Source organism: Elgaria multicarinata, chromosome 3 (genome assembly GCF_023053635.1).
Source record: "Elgaria multicarinata webbii isolate HBS135686 ecotype San Diego chromosome 3, rElgMul1.1.pri, whole genome shotgun sequence".
Classification (NCBI taxonomy): Eukaryota; Metazoa; Chordata; class Lepidosauria; order Squamata; family Anguidae; genus Elgaria; species Elgaria multicarinata.
Genome location: NC_086173.1, coordinates 85,998,693 through 86,020,757, shown reverse-complemented (window position 1 = coordinate 86,020,757; position 22,065 = coordinate 85,998,693). Strand labels below are relative to the sequence as shown.

General features: G+C 40.3%; 1 protein-coding gene and 1 long non-coding RNA gene across 4 annotated transcripts in view; one reads left to right on the top strand and one right to left on the bottom strand.

The window, feature by feature from the left end:
- Positions 1–8,048, top strand: part of LOC134394929 (uncharacterized) — a 21,377-nt gene extending 13,329 nt beyond the window's left edge. The window contains exon 2 of the long non-coding RNA XR_010025208.1: positions 7,570–8,048. This is a non-coding gene — a long non-coding RNA (uncharacterized LOC134394929). The remainder of the gene's footprint in view (positions 1–7,569) is intronic.
- LOC134394928 (palladin-like) overlaps positions 1–22,065 on the bottom strand; it is a 23,157-nt gene extending 1,092 nt beyond the window's left edge. Inside the window, exons 1-5 of one of the 3 annotated variants that reach the window (XM_063120789.1) lie at positions 22,014–22,065; positions 8,146–8,218; positions 7,910–8,039; positions 4,482–4,544; positions 2,387–2,528 (exon numbers count right to left, since the gene is read on the bottom strand). In XM_063120789.1, the coding sequence (XP_062976859.1) occupies positions 2,387–2,528; positions 4,482–4,544; positions 7,910–8,039; positions 8,146–8,153 (343 nt within the window). In that variant the 5' untranslated portion in view covers positions 8,154–8,218; positions 22,014–22,065. Of the gene's footprint in view, positions 1–2,386; positions 2,529–4,481; positions 4,545–7,909; positions 8,040–8,145; positions 8,219–11,428; positions 11,488–19,152; positions 19,398–22,013 lie in introns of those variants that run through there. The other 2 variants (XM_063120788.1, XM_063120790.1) reach the window with 2 other exon arrangements.

Genomic DNA, 22,065 nt, shown 5'->3' with positions numbered 1-22,065 from the left:
GATTAGAGCTCTGTGTGCATTATTTTCCTTTTTTGCCTTTTCATATTTTCTGCTTCATTACTTCTAGGTGGCATTGTGGTGCAGCAGAATAATGTAGGTACACCAGTGGGAACTAGTGCTTTATTTCACTTTCACAAATAATACTGGATTTTTCCCACTCCACCCCCACCCACCCACAGCGAAGTTGCTTTTAAAACCTGGAAGCAAAACTGGATGGTGACAACATTTAAAGTACCTGTAAACAACATTCCGTGAGTGATGATGAGCACATAATAAAAAGCCTTATCTAGAAAGTTCAATGGAACTTACTCCCAAGGAAGTGTGTTGAAAAATCCGTGAAATTAATTACCGAAACAGAGGGAGGCTGGTTGAAAGGAGGAGCTATTTCATGGACCACTTGTCCTTGAATTACTGGACCAATTTCCACAAATGTTTGTTTGAATCACTGTTATTTGCCAGATCAAGCTGGTGCAGAATTGTGTGGATGTATACAAAGGTGATAAAGACTTGGTTAAGGCCTTTAAAAAGGCTGTGTAGATGTGCAGAAAAACAAGAGTAAGGCCAAAGTATGGCCCTCTGTCTGCAGAAGCTTATCCTCAAATTCCACATGCAGGCTTAAAAAGTTGTAGCCCAGGCTAGACGTTATTCAAATAAATGTGTAGGAGAACAAATCTGGAGAGTTCAAAGGTGAGGAGGGGTTCATTGGAAGTGGAATGCTGATCGAAGGGAGTATAATTTGGTGGGGGGATTGAAACTGTGAGAGCAGTGAGGTCCTGCAAATCAATAGTCAGGGAAAACACAAGCCAGCCTTCCCCCAGATGATTTGGACTTCAATTCCCATCAGCCTTAGCTACCATGGTCAGGTATGTTTGGAGTTGTAGTCCTAAACATCTGGAGGGCACCAGGTTAGGCAAAGCTGCTCTATGTCATCCTTTTTGGCATATGCCTCCACTTCACAATCTACAATGGGCATGAAGCAGGGCTAAGCTCAGGCTGTTTATTGATTGGATCAACTGTTGGTTTTGTTGCAGAACTGCTATCTGAGCACTACATGAGGAGTGTTTCCTTTCCTGCTTTCCTGTTACATAGCCACTAGGTGGCACTGTGATATAACACATCCTTTCTTTCGCTTTCACAATTAAAAGCTACATTTCCCTTGCTCTAAAGAATCTCACCAAAAGTGCTGGTTAGACACAGAAGTAAAACTGGAGGGTCAAGATGTTGTATAAAGAACCTATAAACAACCACGAGTAGGGAATGATAAGTGCATGATAAATGCCTCTTGTGGAAAGGCATATAAATCCAGTTTGGAGATCCAGTGGCATTTTTGCGGTGGAAGAGCAGGAATATGCCCCTTCCCTCCCTCCATGCACCTATAGGGCGAGGCGGGCCTCACACAGAAAGACTTGTATGTACAAACGCCTTATGTACACCATTTCCTCCCTTTTTAGTAGGACAAATTGCATGTTTTAGGTGACTTCAAGTACAGGTCTCTGCATGAACCATCATGTCACCTGTTGTCTGAAGTGAAGGGTATGCACCCACTCCTCCCACACACAGAGACTGTTATCATTGGAGTAAATAACTGAACCAGTCCAAAGAAAGGAAGAAGAAAAGAAAGATATCAAGCTGGTCAATGAGACTCCCCGGCCCCTTTAATGTGCCCCACGCCTGCTGAACCTCTTGGAGAATGCTGGACTGTCATGAAAGGGAGACTTCTTCCCAGGCATATTTATGGATATCTGAGAAGCCAGTGCGGTGTAGTGGCTAGAGTGTTGGACTGGGAGTCAGGAGATCCAGGTTCTAGTCCCCACTCAGCCATGGAAATCCACTGGGTGACTTTGGGCCAGTCACAGACTCTCAGCCCAACCTACCTCACAGGGTTATTGTTGTGAGGATAAAATGGAGAGGAAGAGGATTGTGTCAGTATTTTAACACTTAATTTTAACTTAAATTTAAATTTTACTGTTCTAACTCTGTATTTTAATCTTATATCAATTTTGCTGCGTGGTTTTATCCTGGTTGTGCTTTTTATACTGTATTTTGTATTTGTGTTTTTAACCTGTTGGTTGTTTTATTATGGTTTAAATTTTTGTGAACCCCCCAGAGAGCTTCAGCTATTGGGCGGTATAAAAATGTAATAAATAAATAAATACACTGCCTTGGGTTCCTTGGAGGAAAAAAGGTGGGATATAAATGTAATAATAAGCCACCCCAATGCAGTCAGAGCAGAGGCTGAGGCAGGCGGATGACTGGCAGCACCCACTTCTTCCCTTTCCTCCCCTCGAATACACAGACATCTTTGCAGGTTACGACTCATTATCAACTGAATTATTAAACAAAAATTCTGAATAGAAGTTTTAATAACAAAAAAAAAAAGACCTACTTTTTCTTAATATTCGGAAGTCTGCAGAATCGATTATTTGATTGTACCCTCTGTACCAGTGAACTTGAAGTGTGGGTGCTGCTCGTATTCGGCATTCAAATACTACCAGCTGGCCTTTGAGAGCTCTAATGTTCTGTAGGCCCTGAAGGATGAAAAACCACATTGTAGGTTGTACGTATGAAATAAGAGTTCTGCACATTTATGCTGAGCTGAGCTTTTGCTTTGAGAGAGAAATGCAGGGTTAATTCCATTTGGAAAGGTGGAGTTATTTAGGTCAAAAGCAAACACGACTGACTATAAAACCTAATGGCTAATTCTTTCATAAATTTCGGCTGACAGTAGAAGGAATTAAATCACAGAATATTATCCTTTTGAACCATTATATGGAAACATTTTAATTAGTCTAAGCAAAGTTGGATGAAGTGCAGTGCAATCATGGGACTTACTCCCAAGTAAGTGTATAGGATTGCAACCTTAATTAGACGTTTATTGACATCCAAAGGCTTCTGCACTCAACTTTGTCCCTTCTAGTGGAGGCTGGTGGTTCCGATTTCAGTAGGGCTGTGGCTCCATTCTGGGTTTCAGTCAGAACTAGCCAGAACGCTAAAGGAGCTACCCAAGGTGCTGAACTCTAGCACCAAAATAGGTTCAGCACATTGGATAACTCCTTGGAATTCTGATGGAAGCTCAGAATGGAGTCACAGCCCCACTGAAATCAGGGCCAGCAGCAGCCACGGGTCCCTTCCCTTCCTCTGAGATATCAAAGATGAATGTGACTGGGAAGAGGATATTGGACAAGGCAAACATTTGCTAAAGAGTGAAACCACTTTTCTTAGGTGCACAACAAACAAATAATAGTGTCTGGCTCCTTTAAGGTGGCCAGATGAAAAAGAAGATAGGTCTCCTATAGAAGAGGAAATTCTTGCTCAAATTACCCTTGCTGAAATTCCCTCTTCTACACAACTATTAAAGATGCATCTAGTCACTCTAGGAACAACAAGAAAACATGTTTTGGGTATGGGCAATGCTAAACCTGCCTAGAAAATTTTAAAATTCCGTACTCTGACTTGGATGACCTGCCAGATATGTGGGGATAGGCAGTGCTTACGTGGTAGAGGACATGGCACTTTGCATAGAAGCTATATTTTAATACCCTGTATTTGAAGTCAAGATTGGTTTCCCAAGTGGCTCTATCATTTTTCTATATGTTTAAAGGCTTAGCTTTGGGATACAACAAAAGTTCCTGGTCAAAAGTGGAGAAATGGAAACTCAGAGCCAAACTACATATTTCCTGCAAACACATATCCACTTGGTTCACACATCACAGTGACAATTCTTGGGTTGTTTGACCCAGGAATTGTGGGGATGAACTGGAGCATGCAAGCTGAGCACTCATTGTTTCCACTCTTAATTAACAACTCAGGGCAAAACTGGAAACTCAGGCCTTAGCTAGACCAGGCTATATCCCAGGGCGAATCCCAGGATTGTCCCTGTGCATCCAGATGGCGCACAGGGGATCCCAGGATCAGGGAGGGATCATCCCTCCCTTGCCCTGTGTTATAGCCCTCCCCTTTGGGCCCGCTTTTTCTGTGGTCTCGGGCTGAGCCTGAGACCACGTAACGTCTGGCCCGTTTCCATGGCTTGACACCGCTCCGCGCAATTACTTGTGTGGAGCCGCACACAGGGCACATCACTCCTCAGAAGCACTGCACCTATTGGGGTTAGGGTGGGGGGAGCAGGGAAACCAAATTAATTTTTTTAAAAAACTTACCTTTAGCGCACAAGCGTTCGTGCACTGCGTCCTCTTTAAAAAATAAACAAAAATGGTGGGCGCGATGCCTCTCTTCCTGAGGTCATTGCACCTTATGTGTAAACAGGGCAGAGATCTCGTGTTAATCACAATGCGAGACCTCCCCTCCTCTGCCCCGGACTTTCAGGTAGGTCTAGCTAAGGCCTCAGAGTTGTTTATGGATTAACCCAGAGTTAATCCAACCATTGCCCATGGTTTGTTGTTAGGAGTGACCCTCCCTGTGCTACAGGAGATATCACCTGCTCTTGAGATCCAAGCCATTCTTGAGAAGATTATGCCTCTTACCTTTATGAACACAGGGGCTGCTTCATAGGCAGGACCAGTCTGGGCTTTTGATGGACTTTGCATCTGTACGTTAAAGAAAGGGACAAGTTGGAGTCACAATATCCAATGTACAAAACCTTGGCAGCTGCATATCTTTCTTTCCCCGCTCTTCTTTAAAAAGAAAAGTCTTTGGGCTTTGAGCTCTACATTAAGCCCTCTAGGGGAAAAAAAAATCTTTTCATTAGTGCATAGAATCACTCCCTTAAACTCCAGCCAACCTGTAGATAATTTGGGGCAGATCACAATTTATTAAGCCTCACTTTTACATCTGTAAAATGGGGAGAAAGAGGCCGAATTTACAAACCATTGTGAGGAGATTTACACAGCAGAGAAGGCCGTGCAAGAGCTACTTATGCTAAATATGTTATATAAGTAATATTTGTAGAAGTGATTACTTGACTTATTATTTGTAGCAGAATTCTCTTTTTACCATATGATCTTCAAGACCATCTATGATGTAATTCTCAAGCTATCTAGTGAGGGCTACTCTGAAGAAAATGATTCAAGTGTTGCAAACTTGGGTCCATTTACATCAGAGGTGTTGCAATGTCTAGAGGACTTGGGGCCAACCTGGACCCCAAGTGCAAACTGCAGTCTGTGGGGTGTCCAACCTCCCCCGCAAATCTCCAATTTGTTGCTGAAAATTGGTGGCAAATCACTCTGTAGCATTACAGAAATTAATTGTAGCTTGTTTCTCAGATAAATTAACCCTTTTTGTGTGCCACAGTGGCTATGGAGGGCCCAAAGGGCCATATTTTGCTTGTTTTTTAAAAAAATTGGGGGAGAAATGGGGAGCGGTGGCGTGATAGAGGTTGCAAAAGCGGCAGGAGGTGCATGGAGCCCACAGGCAGCATGCTACCCACCACTGATTTACAAACTAGAACAACCACTTGGAAGATGTTTTAAGTTGTTTCATATGGCCATTGTGCATTTTACCCCATGGTAAGCCATTAGTATGCATTGACCCATGACCTGGGGGGTGTCTTCACAGTGCCGGGTTGGCACCGTGTCCCTCCCAAACCCTGCACTTTCCCTTCCCCGGGATGGCGTCAGGTAATCCCAATGCAGGGGTGTGGCCATCTGGGTGGCCATCCAGGGACTGGAGCTGTCCCTTCCCTCTTCCTGGTGGAAGGTGACCCATCACAGGTCGCCTTCCACCAGGCCCTGCCTGGCTGTGTCTCCGCTGTGGCTCCGGAGGGAAGCTTAGGGGCTGTCTTGACATAGTCTTGCATGTCCTTGCCTTGCTCAAGACAAAAAAGTTGGGTTAAGTCCCCGACTTTTTTTCTTCGCAGCTTCGTTGGAAGCACCTGGGTGGGTGCGCAATGGCAGCATCATTGTATAATTAACGTCGTGCCACCGTACACCCATCCTGGGGCTTTCCGAGTGTTTAGACAGCCCCCTGCATTGGACAATTGTTAGTTTTGCCCCTACATGCCTTTTTGACCCCCTGTGGTGGAATATTGGAAAAACTGCTTAATTTGCTAGATGAACTGCTGCCCATGAATAGTTTCTTATGTGGGAACCACACCACCATATGGTTGTTCTAATATGTAAACCAGACCCACCCATTAGTACTTAAGCTCCATGACTTCTAGATGTTTTTTCCACTTGGAAATTATTTAAGCTATGATATGGAATTTGGGAATTCTTAAAGACACAGGGAAGAGGTAGGCAACCTTTTTGGGATGTGGGGCCATTTGGCAATTTGAGAAACTGTCCTGGACACCACCACAAAATGGCTGCCATAAGAGGCATGGAAAAAAACAAGCAACCTGCCCCACAAAGCTAAGTCCAAGGCAGAAGGGGGTTCTGAGCCCCAACACACTAAAGAACACATTTGAACCCAGTTTTCAGCACCAATAGAAACCTATTCCACAGCTGGTAAAAAAATGTCTTTATTTAATAATAAAAAAACCCAGTAAGAAGAGTAGGTAACCTTGAAGGATACCAAGAAAGGCACTTGGGCACACATTAGTGACACAAACACCATGTTGTCTATCCCTAAGTAGGGATTCTCAGCTTTGGCAGACCAATAAGGTCATCAGAATATCTTAGATATTAAAAAATTGTATTCTTGACTGTTTATTACGTATAAATAAATAATAATAATAATAATAAAGGAAACATTGGTGAATTACGTTTGACTGCAATAGATTTGGACAGCAGTAAAAGTGAGGCAGGTGGCTACCAGGAGGAGGGCCTTCTCTGCTGTGGCACCCCGGCTGTGGAATGAGCTCCCTAAGGAGGTTCGCCTGGCACCTACACTATATCCTTTCAGATGCCAGGTGAAGACTTTTTTATTCTCTCAGCATTTTAACAGCCTATAAATTTAATTTTAACTTTACTGTTTTAAATTTGTATTTTAAATTTGTATTTCTGCACTGCTATTGTTTTTATCCTGGTTGTGCTTTTATATTGTATTTTATATCATGTTGTTATACTGACTTTGAATGGTTTTAATTTTTGTGAACCGCCCAGGGAGCTTCAGCTATTGGGCGGTATAAAATGCAATAAATAAATAAATAAATAAATAAATAAATAAATAATTTGGAATCATGAATGCTATTATGTCAAGCAAAGAGATACCTTTTGTCAAGATTTCTGTTTAGCAAATAACTATGCTTACTCAATGGGCACTACCGGCTAGAAGGAACTTGCTCAAAGGCTTTTGATGGTTAGTGGCTACTAGCTTGTGAACGCTCCCACCCCTGGGGAACCTAGGAGGCTCTAAGGCCACATGTGCTTTGCTTTTGGGAGAGAACCAATGCTCCTTGCAGTGTCTGGGTGCTTCGCCTGCATCCCACACTCAACCTGTGTGTTTGTAAACAGATATTACAAGAGACACTGTTAAGTCTCGAGTACTTTTCCTCGCAAGGAAACCGATCAGGTCGTGTCTGCTTGAAACTTCCTACTCCTCAGTGAAGTGCAAAACAATATCAAGTGCTATTGCTGGAAATGCATTTGCTTTTTTCCCTTTGCTTTAGCATAATCTTATAAAAAGAAGCCTATGTAATCTCTCTCTCTACACTTCTCCCCAACCACTTGAAAGGCATTTAAATCCCTGGATGTTTTGAATTCTCCATCTCTATACTAAGTAGCTGCTTTGATCCAACTGTCCTTTTTGAAATGTCTTTGGAAGAATATGACAAATGGCTAAGCTCCAGGGCAGCCACATGACTGCTTCTAATCCTCCCACTGATTGATGCCAAACCCCCAGCCAGACATGGTTTAAATGGGAGGAGGATTAAATGGGGAAGAGGAATAAACCAACGAAGACAAAACTGGAGTTCCAGTGTTTGGCTCAGTATTTGTATGTGTGAGTGGATGGGGAAGGTGTTGCTAAAACATTTTAAATTAATACAAAGAGAAAATGAAAGTATTCAACGTACTCTTTCAGGGTCAGTGGACATGGGCTGAATTAAAGTGGAATAACTGTGATGTTCTTTGCTGCTGCTGTTAAACTCTTCATAGGCTGAGGACCCAATGATCAGAGACAGACTGGTGGTTTTCCGCTTAGTTCTAAGAGAAGAGACCCCCCAAACAAACAAGCAATAAACATGACTTATTCGGAGAGACAGCCATTTTATTAGGTGATGATGTACAATGGAACAACCTCTGCACTTACTGTGGCATTCCTCCGGTCCAGCCAGTGTGCTGGCACTCACAGGGAAGAACTTGGTCAAGATTTCCCTATAAACCTACAGGAAACATAAAACTGAATTATCTCCTCTCTCCCTGGAGGAAAAACAATGAGCAAGTTCAGCAGATCAAGTTAAAATTGAATGGGAGGTAGACGGCATGTAATGGAAAGGACTGTGTTGTGCCAAAATTAGCAATATTGCCATTGGGCGCAAAGGGAAATGCAACCTGCTCCTTCCACATATTAGAGATCACTTATAAATGAAGATTTTTTAATTTGTCTTGTTTTATCAGCATCGATAACACCCAAGAATTCTGGACCCAGAAGTATATCTAGATTTAACCACAGCTAGTAGTTCCTGACTTAAAGAGGGCTCCAGCATCTTTTTAATATTGCAGAAATTGGCTTACCTACTGCTGGGATGTTTATGTTGTCAGAAACAACTGCATTGTGAATCACCATTGCTAATAATATGAGTGCCATTTTCTGCATTTAATTTCCTTCTGACCTCACTGTTCATAGAATCATAGAATAGTAGAGTTGGAAGGGGCCTATAAGGCCGCTGAGTTAACAATTCCATTACTCACTCCCAATATACAGTATACCATATATAAAACTGAAACGCTTCATAATACTGATAAAGCGGGCTATAGTCCACAAAAGCTTAAGCTAGAAAAAAAATTGTTAAGATGTTACAATATTCTGTGTTGTTTTTGCTGCAAAAGACTAATATGACTACCCTGTGAAAATTTTAATGCTTGTGTCATGTGGCAGAAAGAGAGTTAGGCAGTGAAAGAAAGAACCTATGCTTGACTGATCTTCTAACTGTGCAGCTCTTAAAAAGTGTAAGTGGATGCTCAAAGGGCTTTTCTATATGAGGCTTTTAACCCACCACTTTACCGAGACTTCTGCTTCTGCATTCTTTGTGGGATTAAGATCAGCTACATTACACATGTTTTTTTTTCCTGGTGGTTTTCTTTCTCTGACTTTCTGTTTGTTCCATTGCACAATCACTAGGTGCTGTGGTGTAGCGGACCTACACAAATACACCAGGGGTTCATGCCACCATTCACTGAAATTCCAGACTTACTGTGAGTAAAGAATCAGGAGCAGGCAATAAATGCCTCATGTAGAAAATCTCTAAGACTAAACGGTTGTTCACACATTACATTTATTGCATGTATAGTCTGTGTATATGTGGACACAGATTGCTGATCTGTACCCTCATACAGATTGCTGATCTGTAGACTGTACATTAAATTAAGATGTAAATTAAGATGTACATTAAATTAAGATGTAATACAGTGGTTTCTGGGTGATAACCCAATATCCTTTTGCCCATTGAAAGACATTCCTTTGGCTAGGAGTACATGTGACAGGAAATTATAACCCTTCCATTGCTGTTGTACTATTCAAGCTTCTTGATTACTAAATAGTAGAAATAAGAAATGTTTGGATCTTGAGTAAATGGATTATTTAAAAAAATAAATTTAAGCAATTGCTGATAAAAAAATACTGCTACTACTCTACACAGATATGTATTAGTTTGTCCAATGGGTTTGCATAGGGCTATGCTCTCTGTAAAAGGTGCTACTTCATGCTAAGCCATTATAAATATTGTTGATGGGGAAAGTCGGAATTGGAAATCTTCTGTCTACTCTTCAAATAGCATCTTTTGGTTTTGTTTCTCCAAAATGCTGATGAGCGGGGTGTGTGTGTGTGTGTGTGTGGGAAGGAGGAAGGAAGAGGGAGGGAATGCAGTTGAGTGACTGACAGCTTGACCTTCTAATCCTAGGGCATATTTTACCAGGGTCTCCAGTCACTGAGCGAGGACAAGGATAGGACCATGAGATGGCCATTCAACATAGAATGCTGACACTCCTGAGTTGCTTAGAAACACTTTGATTTAAACCCCATTACTGGGGAGTAAAATCGGACAGCTGTGTGCTTGAAGCTCATCAGGCAATCTCTACAATTACACTAATTTCCTTCTCATTTAGCAAGCCATTGAGGCACCCTCAGATAATCTGAATAAAGAATATGAATCTCAGTGAAGCAATATCTTCTAAGAGAAGTTTTTCAGTAATTAAAAAGAAAGAACACCAAAGAGATACTACATTGGGTACCTGGGGATAAGGGTCCAGTTGCATCTAGTGTTTAAATTTAGAAGATCCATACTAAATATCACTTCGGATATCAGCAATAAGAGCATGATCCTATGAACATTTTGGCACTTTTGTAGGATAACCAACCTCTAAAAAAAGTCTTTAATTTCATTTTACCAGTTTCAGACTTTAATATCAGCTTCCCAGTGTGTTTTCTGTTCATTATGACAGAACTACAATTGGACCATTTCCCATTCTTGATGGATCTGGTAGTATTGCAATAAGACCACTACAGAAAAGATTTCCCCATGAGAAAATGGTGCTATTCTCAGATCACCTGCCTTGCCCTGTGAAAAGAGAAAATTCTCCAGTGATGAATGACATGTAAATTCAAAGCAAAATTTATGTATGTATGTATGCATGTATGTTATTTGATTTGTTTTGTAGTCTGACTTTCCACCAAACAAAATGGTGCTCAAGTGGCTAACCATAAGAAAACACAAAATTAAAATATACTTAGTTAAAACAACAATAAAAAATACATTAAAATGCAATTTAAAAAAACCCCTACCATATCAGAAATACAGCATTGCAAATAAATGACAATGGAATCCTTAACCTCAGTTATTATAGAGATGAAATAGCTGTTTCAAAGCATACCAGGTACTGTATGGACAGGTTGTAGTCCCAAATTGCTGGTAAATTGCAAAGCATTATACCAGCAATTTGCACTCTATACTTGATTCCATTTTACTGAAAAGTCATCCCCCATTGCACCTTCCCCCACATGGTCATGGTATAACAAGTTATGTAAATTAGCTAAACTGCCAAATTAGTGTTCTTTAACATACTAAAGAGGCAGGACTCAGATACTAGAACTTATGCCTGGAAGATGTAAAATAACTGTTAAGAGCTCATTTGAGCATGTACAGAAGGCATATCAGTCTCCACTGGGAAATCTCAACTTACTCCTCATATCTGGTATGGGAGAACAAGGTTTCTATGTGTGTGGCTTCCTAGCAGTCTTCAATGGCTAATTTTAGAAATTAAACTGTTATCAACAAATAGGGCAATAGAAGTTGAATCAGCCTACCGGTTGACTCAAAATCTCGCACAAGACCAGTGTCATCAATGTAGCTGTACTAAACATGTTTCATACAAACTTTCAGAAACAAAATTGTTGCTCTTTCCATGAATCTGCACGTCTAATTTGCCTTGGCAGAAACCTCTGTATTGTACCAGCCATGTCCTTGAAAGAAGAAATACCATAGACTATACCTAAGGGAGTCGTTTTAGCAACCTCAGTGTTCCACGTAAATGGCAACCTTTACTTGATGTAATTCTAGATCTTAGTGAAGATGACGGAATTAGACTCTGCCAGATGAAGATAGGGGGACCTTTGCAACCAAACACCAGGAATATTACAAGGTACATACCGATCATGCTGTTGATACAAACAATAATGACGACTACCTGAATAGCTGAGATGTTTGCACAATTATGTTATCTCTAGTACAGGGACAAATGTAATTCAGTGAGGGTTAGGAAAATATTATGAAGGCTGCATGGAACACTTTGCCAGAGATCTGAAAAGTAGACAGTCTATTAAATCCGTTTTAGCAACAAAAATTTCTTCTGGTGGGGTGGGGGTGGGATAAGGAATATCTGAAACCTCCTGGTAAAGAGGTAAGACAGGCTTCATTCTAATGCATGGATGTGTCTTGTACTGTTAAATAAATACGGTCCATCTGTAAAGTCTTCCACTAACTTTGGATGCAAAAAATTCCACAAACCGCATTCAAACACATTAAGCGGTATTGCTGTTTGAATCATGAAGACTGTCTCTGTGTTAAACATTTATAGGAGTGTACAATGTTTTAAAATCTGATTTGAGGTCCTAAATTTTCATTTATGGGATTTTTTGGGAGTCTTTCCCCTGTATTTGAATGAGCGCAAGAGGAGGATGCTTTTGAAGAATTAGTAAGATAGAGGACGATCTGACTCTGGGTTTTTTAGATGCCTTAAGGCTGGGTTAAGGAATTATAAGTAGTTCAGCTGTAATATGTCTACTCCTTTATTCACCCCAAAGAGATCAGCATTATTTTAAAAGCAGCTTGTTTATTTGCTTATAGAGGGAGAATCTACCAGGGAATCTGGATATTTTTATTTGAGAGAATGTGGGTATTTCTTAGTAAGATTAGTGACTCCTGCAATTTGTTGCAAACTATGGTATATATACCGAAAAATTCAAATTGTTATTTATTACGGTCGCAGACCAGCAAAAATATATATACCATAGTTTGCAACAAACTGCAAACTTTCTCTCTCTCTCTCTCTCTCTCTCTCTCTCTCTCTCTCTCTCTCTCGTAAGAAAGGACATTTTAATACGCACAAGACCCATTGTTAAGATCACCTTGGGCAATTTAAGAACATGAAATCAAATTCATGAAAAAAATGAACATTTTATTGCAATGAAGACAACTATTGAACTAATTAACTAAGACTGTTAATTGAAAAACAGTAGAATTGAACAGAAGTTTTGCTACTGACTTTTACTGGCTGTGACCTGAACCCTCTGCTAATATGTTTCTTTCACTTTTAATTTAAAAAAACAAAAATCTCACATGCAAAGCAATTACACCAAATGCATTGCTATAAAGATATGAGCTGCACCATTATCTATCACCATTTTTTGCTAATCTGGCATAAGCACTTGTTTGGAAAAAACACAAATTTGAAGTTTGGCCACATTTTACATAACTATGTATAGTGAGGAATAGTGTATCAGTACAGGTGAAGGATGATGCAAAACACATTCTAAGGATTAAAAAGTTGTGTTGTTTAACTGATCTCTATTTTTATTATGGTTTTTTTGGACATTTGTCCTTGTCAGAATTCAAGGGTACTTCCAGATATAGGGCTCCTTCCGTTAGAAATGAGAAGGCATCGTGCAGCTATACTTTCTTAATGGATTATCTGTGGTGAAAGAAAAAATAGAAGCAGTGGTGGCAAAACATGGGAGGGTGGGAAAATATGGGGCCCCTGATAAAATTCTGTGAATGGGGTACTGCGATGGCGCCATAGAAGCCTTGTCCAAAAGCACTCTGTGTTCAGAAAAATAAGGCCAATCACATTTCAAAAGGTAGAATGCTAAAAGAGTGTTTTTTGTCTTTCCTATAGCCCAAAAGGATGTGCCAGTTCTAAAAGTTAACTGGGGGCTGATGGAATTTCCTGTGGCAATCAATTCTATGAAATGATTCTTTCAAAGGAGGAATTTGCTCATCTGATATTTTTACTGTAGGATAAATATTTAGAGAGCAAGAAAGAAAAGCTTAATGGTAACCATCTGAGCCAACATGGCAGGCCACAGATAATGAACATAATTGACACACGGGTGTTGTGTTAGCGGAAGCTAGGTTCTGAGCCATATGCAAGAGAAGAATCCAACTAAAGTTATGATTGCACAAGAACAGCTGCACACCACGCTGGCACAACAGAAGGATTCAGTGAAGCTTCACTAGGGCTATTTCAGTTTGTAGAATGACATCACTGCCCATTGACTCCAATGGATTTATAGAATGTGCATTAAATGCTAGCCAGGGGAAACTCCCACATATAGCACAGAGATGCATAAAACGTAGTTAGACTTCAGTGCAGGAGGTCTATAATTCCAACTTTTAGGATGGTTTTTAAATAAATGTTTAGCATGTGGTGGTTATTTTTTTTAAAAAAGAAACAGCCTCAGCTTAAAATTTAAAAGTCAGTTTAAAAAAAGGGCTGTCAAGTATCTTGCTTGTGGAGAAAACATTGCTTGCTCACGGTATAGACACTAGCTAATCATGGGATTAAGAATAAGAGAAATCTCATCATATTTGACAGCTTGGAACTGGTAATTCTGAATCTGCAAGGTAGGAAAACTATGCAACGTAGCCTTATAATACTCTCTATGTAATCCAAGTTGTCTCTGGAAACTATGGCTGTGCTGAGTGTTTGTTCCCATTGAGAGGAAATGGACAACTGTTGGAGGACCTCCAGTGACCATAGAAAATAACTGTACACCTAAGTGGAGGGTTCTATTAATACAGAAACAATACCTTGCATATCCATTTTGGGAGGGTGTAGTTTTTCCCACAATCTGGGCTGTTTTAATAAGGAATATATAAGTACTTTCCCTCAAAAATTATTCCTGTGGAGCCTCCTAGTGGTAAGGAATCACAATTTGGCAGATCTGCTAAAGACATTCGAGAATATAAGGAAAAGCCTGAATGAAAATTATGGATTTGTTTCGGAATTTATTTTTCTTTGGGTGTGCTTATTGTGGCTTATTGTTTCTTTCCCCAGCACAGCTTCCCTCGGTTAATGAGTCAGAGGGTTCCCCAAGGATGTAAGGAGATGCCCTGGAACATGTTCTTTTGCAGATGGCTCAATGGAGGATATTCGCTCATGATAGTAACAACAGGGAGAAGAGGACACCGAGAAATTTGTGCCCACAGGTCAGAGGGCTATAAAAAGTTCAACATCCAACCAGTGCATCTCTCTATTACACAGTTATCTGGGCAAACAAAACCAGGCCAAGTGTAGGAGGATATAACATGGATGACAAAATTCAGGTTTTTTTTATGTTACACAGTCTGGAGCGTGTATCTTTAACAGTTGAATAGAAAAGGGAATTTCAGCAGGTGTCATTTTTATGCATGCAGCACCTGGTGAAATTCCCTCTTTATCACAACAGTTAAAGCTGCAGGAGCCCTGCCGTCTTTTGTATCTGGTCACTCTAGTATAGCGTGTATAGCTAGAGTGACCAGATACAAAAGAGGGCAGGGCTCCTGCAGCTTTAACTGTGTTGAAGCAGGAATTTCACGAGCTTCTGCAAGCATACAAATGACACCTGCTGAAATTCCCTTTTCTATTCAACTGTTAAAGATAAAGGAGCCCTGTCCTCCTTTTCATATAGTCACCTTAGCCTCATGTTTTTTCTTTTATGTTTTGAAGCCTGCATGTCATTTTTCATTCTTAATTACTACCACAGCATAGACATTTTCCTGTACCATTTATTTATGTATTTATTTATTTATTTATTTATTTATTACATTTTTATACCGCCCAATAGCCGAAGCTCTCTGGGCAGTTCACAAATTTTCTTAATACAATGCAGAAATCACACACACACACACAGACCAGCCATACTCAAAATGGCATCAGCAACAGGTTTCGCTTGGTCTCTCAGAATCTTGAAAAAAAATTGGGGTGACCATATTACACCAATTTTAAAATCACTTCACTGGCTGCCGATTAGTTTCCGGCCAAAGTATAAAGTGTTGGTTATTAACTTTAAAGCCCTACATGGTTTGGGTCCAGGTTTCCTGCGAGATCTCCTTCTCCCATACAATCCACCCCACACACTCAGGTCCTCTGGGAAGAATTTACTTCGGTCAGCCAAAACTAGGCTGACAACCATTATCAAGAGGACCTTCTCTTCTGCTGCGCCCAGATTGTGGAATGGCCTGCCAGGAGAGATTCACCTTTCTGACTTTAAAAAAAGCTATGAAGACTTTTATATGTTTTTTAATCAGTTTTATTAATTTTTGTATTCAATGTTGTTCCCTGACTTGATCCAGAGGGAGAGGCAGGTAATAAATTATTATTATTATTATTATTATTATTATTATTATTATTATTATTATTATTATTATTAGCTTAGGAAACAGTTTCATGGGATTAAGAAATTGTTCAAATAACTTTGAAACTGTAAAGAACCTCTCCCACCCGTTTCCAAGTAGGTTGGGGAAACCCTCATTTTAAAAGCAGATCACCATATGAAAAGGGATTGATGGAGAAGGGGAGATTCTCCCCGTCTGAACTGCATAGCTTCGCAGAGTCCTTCCATGGAAGCCAGTGTGTCATTTAAGGAGACATGGCAAACATTTTGGTCATTGGTTGTGAGCATGATTCAGTACACTTGCTATTCTGGGACAAGAGGCCCCTTAGCTGTCTCACATGCAGTCCTGCACTATTTGATACAAACATCAGAGCACCTGCTCTTCTACTACAATACTATGGGCCATGCTAGACATAACATTACTTGTGTGGATGCAATTAATGTGTGAAGTTTTTTTTAAATATAAATAGCTGCAGCAGTGATGATGATTCTTTCAAAGTCTGTTTTCAGTCTCTCTCTTTTTTTTCTTTCTTTCTTCTTGTCAACTCACAGTTTGTTATTCTTCTTCTATCTAGGATTCAGTCATCAGTGCAATTATGTTTCAGAGTTGATGGACCACACCATGGGCTCACAAAACCTCTGCCTTCCAAATAAACCTAAGTTTTATTTAAACAAAGACCCCTCTACACAGCTCTTTCAGGCTGCAGCCTTTCTCTCCTCAGGCCAGAAGCAGTGGGTGTTGCCCTCAACCACTTCCTGGTCCCTCGGAGGAAGCACAGCCCAAATCCAGTATTTCTTTCATTTTGTTACAGTGATAGGGAGCAGCAGCAAGACTGCAGGATGTGGAGAGTTTAACACGCTCCCCCTTCTCAGGATCTGTAGTGCCCCCCCCCCAGTTCCTATTTGCATCAGGAGGGAAGCCTCCATTGACACCAATCACATATACAAAGAACAAACTAATTCTCCAAGTATTAAAAGAGCACCATTCACATGCAAAAAGGAAGCAGCAAAAGGATTGGGGGAATCCCAAGGTTTGCAGAAGTACACTTAATTAAACAATAATAACAACATACCTAATGGGGGACCCCAAACTGTAGCCTGAGGAGGACTGAGCACGCCCAGTGGCGCCAGGATGCTGAGAACACTGGAGGTGGGAGTGGAATTGAATATTCTGGAAAAGGGTACGGCTGGCTGACTCAACAGGTGCACACCATTGCAAGTTTAATGTTGCAGATACCACTTATGTTCTTGTTTCTGTTATACAAGCCTGTGGGACATGTAATTGCCCAAAGATAGGTCCTACTTTGGAAGCACTGTCTATACAAATCAAACTTCCACCCTTATATACTTCAGCCACACTTTTTGAACCATTAGCTTAGCTCATTGAGAACATGGCTTCCAGGAGTTAAGATTCAATCCACACAGGGCTTTCTGGTGGCTCAGCAGCTTGAACTGCATCCAGAAGCCAGAATCACTTCTTTTTGTGGAAGTTGAGTAATATGGTCCCAACAGTGAAAGCTTGCTCAACTGGAGCAAACTGCACCTGCTGCAGCTTCCAAGAAGTCTTCAAGGGTGGCACTACACACAGCACATTGCAGAAATACTATCTGCCTTTTTGCAGAACTGGTAAAGGGGCTGAACTTGAAGGAAACTATCATCGCACCAAATGCAAATAGGAGTGCTGTTTTGGCCATTGGATACATGCAGCAAATACTTTTCAGCCATCCAAGTTTTGCAGAAACATTCCCCAAAAGACAACTTCTTACGGCTATGATCCAGAGGCCCTTACAAATGCAGTGACTCTACAATGCAGGCATATACAATCCTGTCAAACTCATGTCCCTATGATCTAAGAATTCAAAATAAGACTGATAGACAACTAACATTATGAATTCAAATCAAGCAATGAGGTATATCTGAAATATGCACATATGAAAACTAAAGACTGATTTTCACATTTCAATGTCATTTGGGAAGAAAAAGATTGAAAAACATTTTTAAAAAACACGTTAATAAAATAGGGCATGATCCATTCCCACATGGGGTTCAAGGAATTTGAAGAGCAAGGCTTCAGGATAGAGCACGATAGCTAGATGGGTGTTTGGGGTGGGCGAAAAGGCTCCCCATCCTATATAATGGGGAGTGTGTTGCAGTATAAATGCATTGTGGGAAAGCTTAGGACAGGAGACGGTTACACTGAACCCTTTGTCAGGTTTTCCCTGTGTGCACAGCTATGGTTCTTGACCATAATAATGTCTATTACAAGTAAACGTGTTGAATTATTAAGAATTTCAGATTATAAATATAAAAATCTGCCCAATTAAATGAAGGCGAAATGAAGGCTTTTTATTTTGGCAGCTGAAAGTAAGATACAGAACAGATCATGCAATTGTAAAAAAACAACAACAGTTGCATATCCCATTTAGACTTGTACTTCAGCTGCTTTCCTCCATTTTTGTTTACAGGCAATCCTGAATCTTTAAACATTTTATTTTAGACCACTAAATCTCCATCACCTCCTCAAAAGGCCACTTTCAAAGACCAAATAGTCTGAAAGCCAAAACCATTATTTTGCCAAAGGACATGACATGCTGAGGAATATAAAATGTGATTGCCTGTCTTTTATAAAAGCAAATACTAGATTTATACTTGATCTTTTACCAAATCCTCTATCCCAGTGGTGCCTCAAAATATGCTGCAAACACATCAAGCATAATTAGGTGTTTTGATAGCAAGGGGATGTGGATTTTGGGGATTAACTGAATAGCAGTGGTCTGTGTTCTTGCCAAACAACCCATCCATTAGTGCTGGGAAGTCCTGGACATGGGGCCTGTCCTGTCTGTGGGACATATAGCAGAATCCAGCCTTGGAAACCTGATCTGATTAATTTCTAATTTTAACTATGTGTGTAGCATTTAATATAGAAGCAGCTGATGGTGTATAAATCTACCGGCCTGTCAAGCAGCTCAAGTGCAATGCTAAAGCAGATGTCTTTCTTTCGACACAAATGCAAGCTTGAAAGCAGTGCTCTGGTTTTCTTAAATGAGCAGCCATTGCGCTTGAACAAACAAACGAGAGCAACACAACCTCGTTATTATGATACATGAATGGTGTACAACACCCCCATTATGCCCTAGAACATAATTTTAGGGCTTAAACCTTAATCACAAAGATGTGATTGATACTATTTTTTTAGCCCAATGGTTAAATTACATGCCGTTTACATACCTGTCCATGTTTTTAATAAGCGGTAAAAAAAAAAAAAGTCTGGTCATAAGTTTTTCAGGAAAGACTTTACAGTGCAAACTTGAGTGCCCCTGATGAGACTCATCTGTCTCCTTGAAAAATGTTGCATGCAAATCACACCTCAAAAGTTTCCAAAGGGTGGTCTTCCATGAGCTGAAGCTAAGCTGTAGGGAGACCCTTGAGCTACTGGGTGTCACTCTAATCACTTAAGGATAAATTGAGGAAGTGATCTCAGGGTATGCTCAGATTTCTGTCTTTTTGTCAGCTGACTCAAGATTACTAGGTAGAACAGCAGGGCCTGAACTGCCACTGCCAGAGAGTGATTGTTGAGCTATTTCATATACAACTCTGAGTGACATGGTCTGTAAACAAGATGTATGACATCAGCATATTCATGTGTAAGGCCAGCAGGATACTGCAAATCAATCTCTGAAGTGAAACAAAATAATAATGCAGAAACATATTTTTAAATTAGTATTATTATTACATTTATATCCCACCATTTTTCCTCTTGCAAAGAACCCAAGGCAGCTTACATGGCTCTCCTCTTCCCTCTCCATTTTATCCTCACAACAACCCTGTGAGGTAGGTTAGATTGAGAGGCAGTGACTGACCTGAAGTCACCCTGTGTGAGCTTCATGGCTGACTGAGGACTAGAACCCAGATCTCACGAGTCCCAGTCAAGCGCTCTTACCACTACACCATGCTGGCTCTCATACAATTCTGCATTTATTTGGTTGCAGATGCAGAAACTAAACGGACAACAAAAATAACTCAGATTTCATTTTAAAGCCCTCTTGGCTATTGGTTCTTGTACCAATAAATTTATCTGCCCGAAAAAGGCTACTGCGACGTCACCGACCTTTTCACTAGGCCCGTCACATAAATCCTTCTCAGGCCAGGTGCCACCACTTGAAAACCTGAGGGAGGGTTAAATAAAATCTTTCCCGTATCTACGAGGGAAACAAGTTTAATATAGGATCTCTTCTAAATATTCTGCGGGTATGATCTGGTGTCAGTGTTTAATAACTGTAAGGCAGGTAAATAATGCCAAGCTGGCACATGGTATTTGGTAGCTAACAAAATAATAATAAGTTTATTGTTATTTAAAAGCTTTAAATAAAAATATAATACTCTAATCTAAACTCTCCACACACCAACCACCTCACTCTCTTCACACCAATCCTAAATCCCTAGAATCCAAACTCTTCAATAAACAACTCTCTCTCCCTCACTCATCCCCCAAACTCACATACCTCACAAACTCCCAACACTCTCCTTATATACTCCTTCCCCCACCTATTACATCACAAACCACACCCACTCAGTTCTAACATTCCATACTTACCAGACATACTATCTAGACATATATAAGATACTCAATTGTGGGGTAACGAACCCTAATCTACACTCACATCTCCTGAAAGGCAGGACTGCATATTCCTACCTTGGCTCTAATATATGTTAACAATGTGGCCTCAAAACCCTTTTCTGCTGACAAATGCTGAGGATTGGATTCCCTGCTCCCCACAAATAATAAAAGTTTCACTGCAACAAGAAAAGAGTTAAAGCTTCCTTCCCTTACCCCACAGACAGTAGCCAGGATAATGCCTTCCTACCAATGATGATCGCCAGCACTGATGAAATTTATCCCATGCCAAAGTAATCCAAATTATACCCATGGATTTTATTTGAAGCACTGCAAGTCTTAAGAAATCGCTTTACTGTCTGAAACCAGCAGAAATCACCACTCACGTTTCAGAGCCTTATGTCACATTTAAACAGAAAGTTCCTTCCTGCATCAATTCCTCTTCTGTCTCTGGAGTCTAGTGGAAAAGTGTTCTTAAATTTCTAACGTATAAATCCTTGTTCATGAGTTACGGTATGGTAGGAATGTCAGCTGTATGGGGTTAAATTAAAGTAATTCGTTCTGTTCACTCTGCAGGGTGAAACTCTAGAAATCAGAGATATAAGCAGTTGCCAAAAGCGTATCTACTTATAATAATTCACAATAGTTGTTCTTGCACTCTGTGTGTGTGTGTGTGTGTGTGTGTTAATTTAGGTTAACCACTGAAAGTGTCACACTCAGAACCTTCCCAGCTACCAGAGAGATGAGTGAGCTGAAAGCAGATTAATTAGATTCATCCCCTTTTAAAGAGTGGAATGCTGGGATGCTGTTTTTCTGACATTCTGTTTGGAAGTAAAAATGGCTCCTCTCATGATTGAAGAATTTAGCAGGAATTTCTCACGATTGTAAAAAACAAACAAACAAACAAACAAACAAACAAAAAAACACCAGGGCCCTTTCTATACAATGCAATACAAGTTTTGCACAGGGACTGTGATGGGGGAAGGGTTTTCTACATGAGGCATTTATTGTGTGCCTTCATTATTCCCTACTCATGGTTGTTTACCGAATCTTTAGACAACATCGTGACCGTGCAGTTTCACTTCTGTGCCTAACCTACACTTTTGGCGAGTTTTGAGCTTTTCTTCATGAGGCTCTTAATTGGCTGTTAATTCGCTGTATCTACTTGCTGTTTCACTGAGGAACTGAGATTCAAGCACTACAAGAGCAGCATTTCCTTTCCCACTTTTCTGCTAGATAACCTCTAGGTGACACTGTGGTACAGCAGAATAGTGTAAATACACTAGAGGAAATCACGCTTTCTTTCCCTTTACAATTAAATGCTGAAGTTTCCTTGCTCTATAAACACACACACACACACACACACATGTGTGTGCGCACACACACACACACAAATTTAAAAGATGGGAATTAAATATTGTATAACTACAAACCATAGCCATATATGGAACCCAAAGTAATCCTTCTTACTTACTAATAATTCTAGGAACACAATTTCTCTCAAGAATACTTTACTCTAAGGCTCA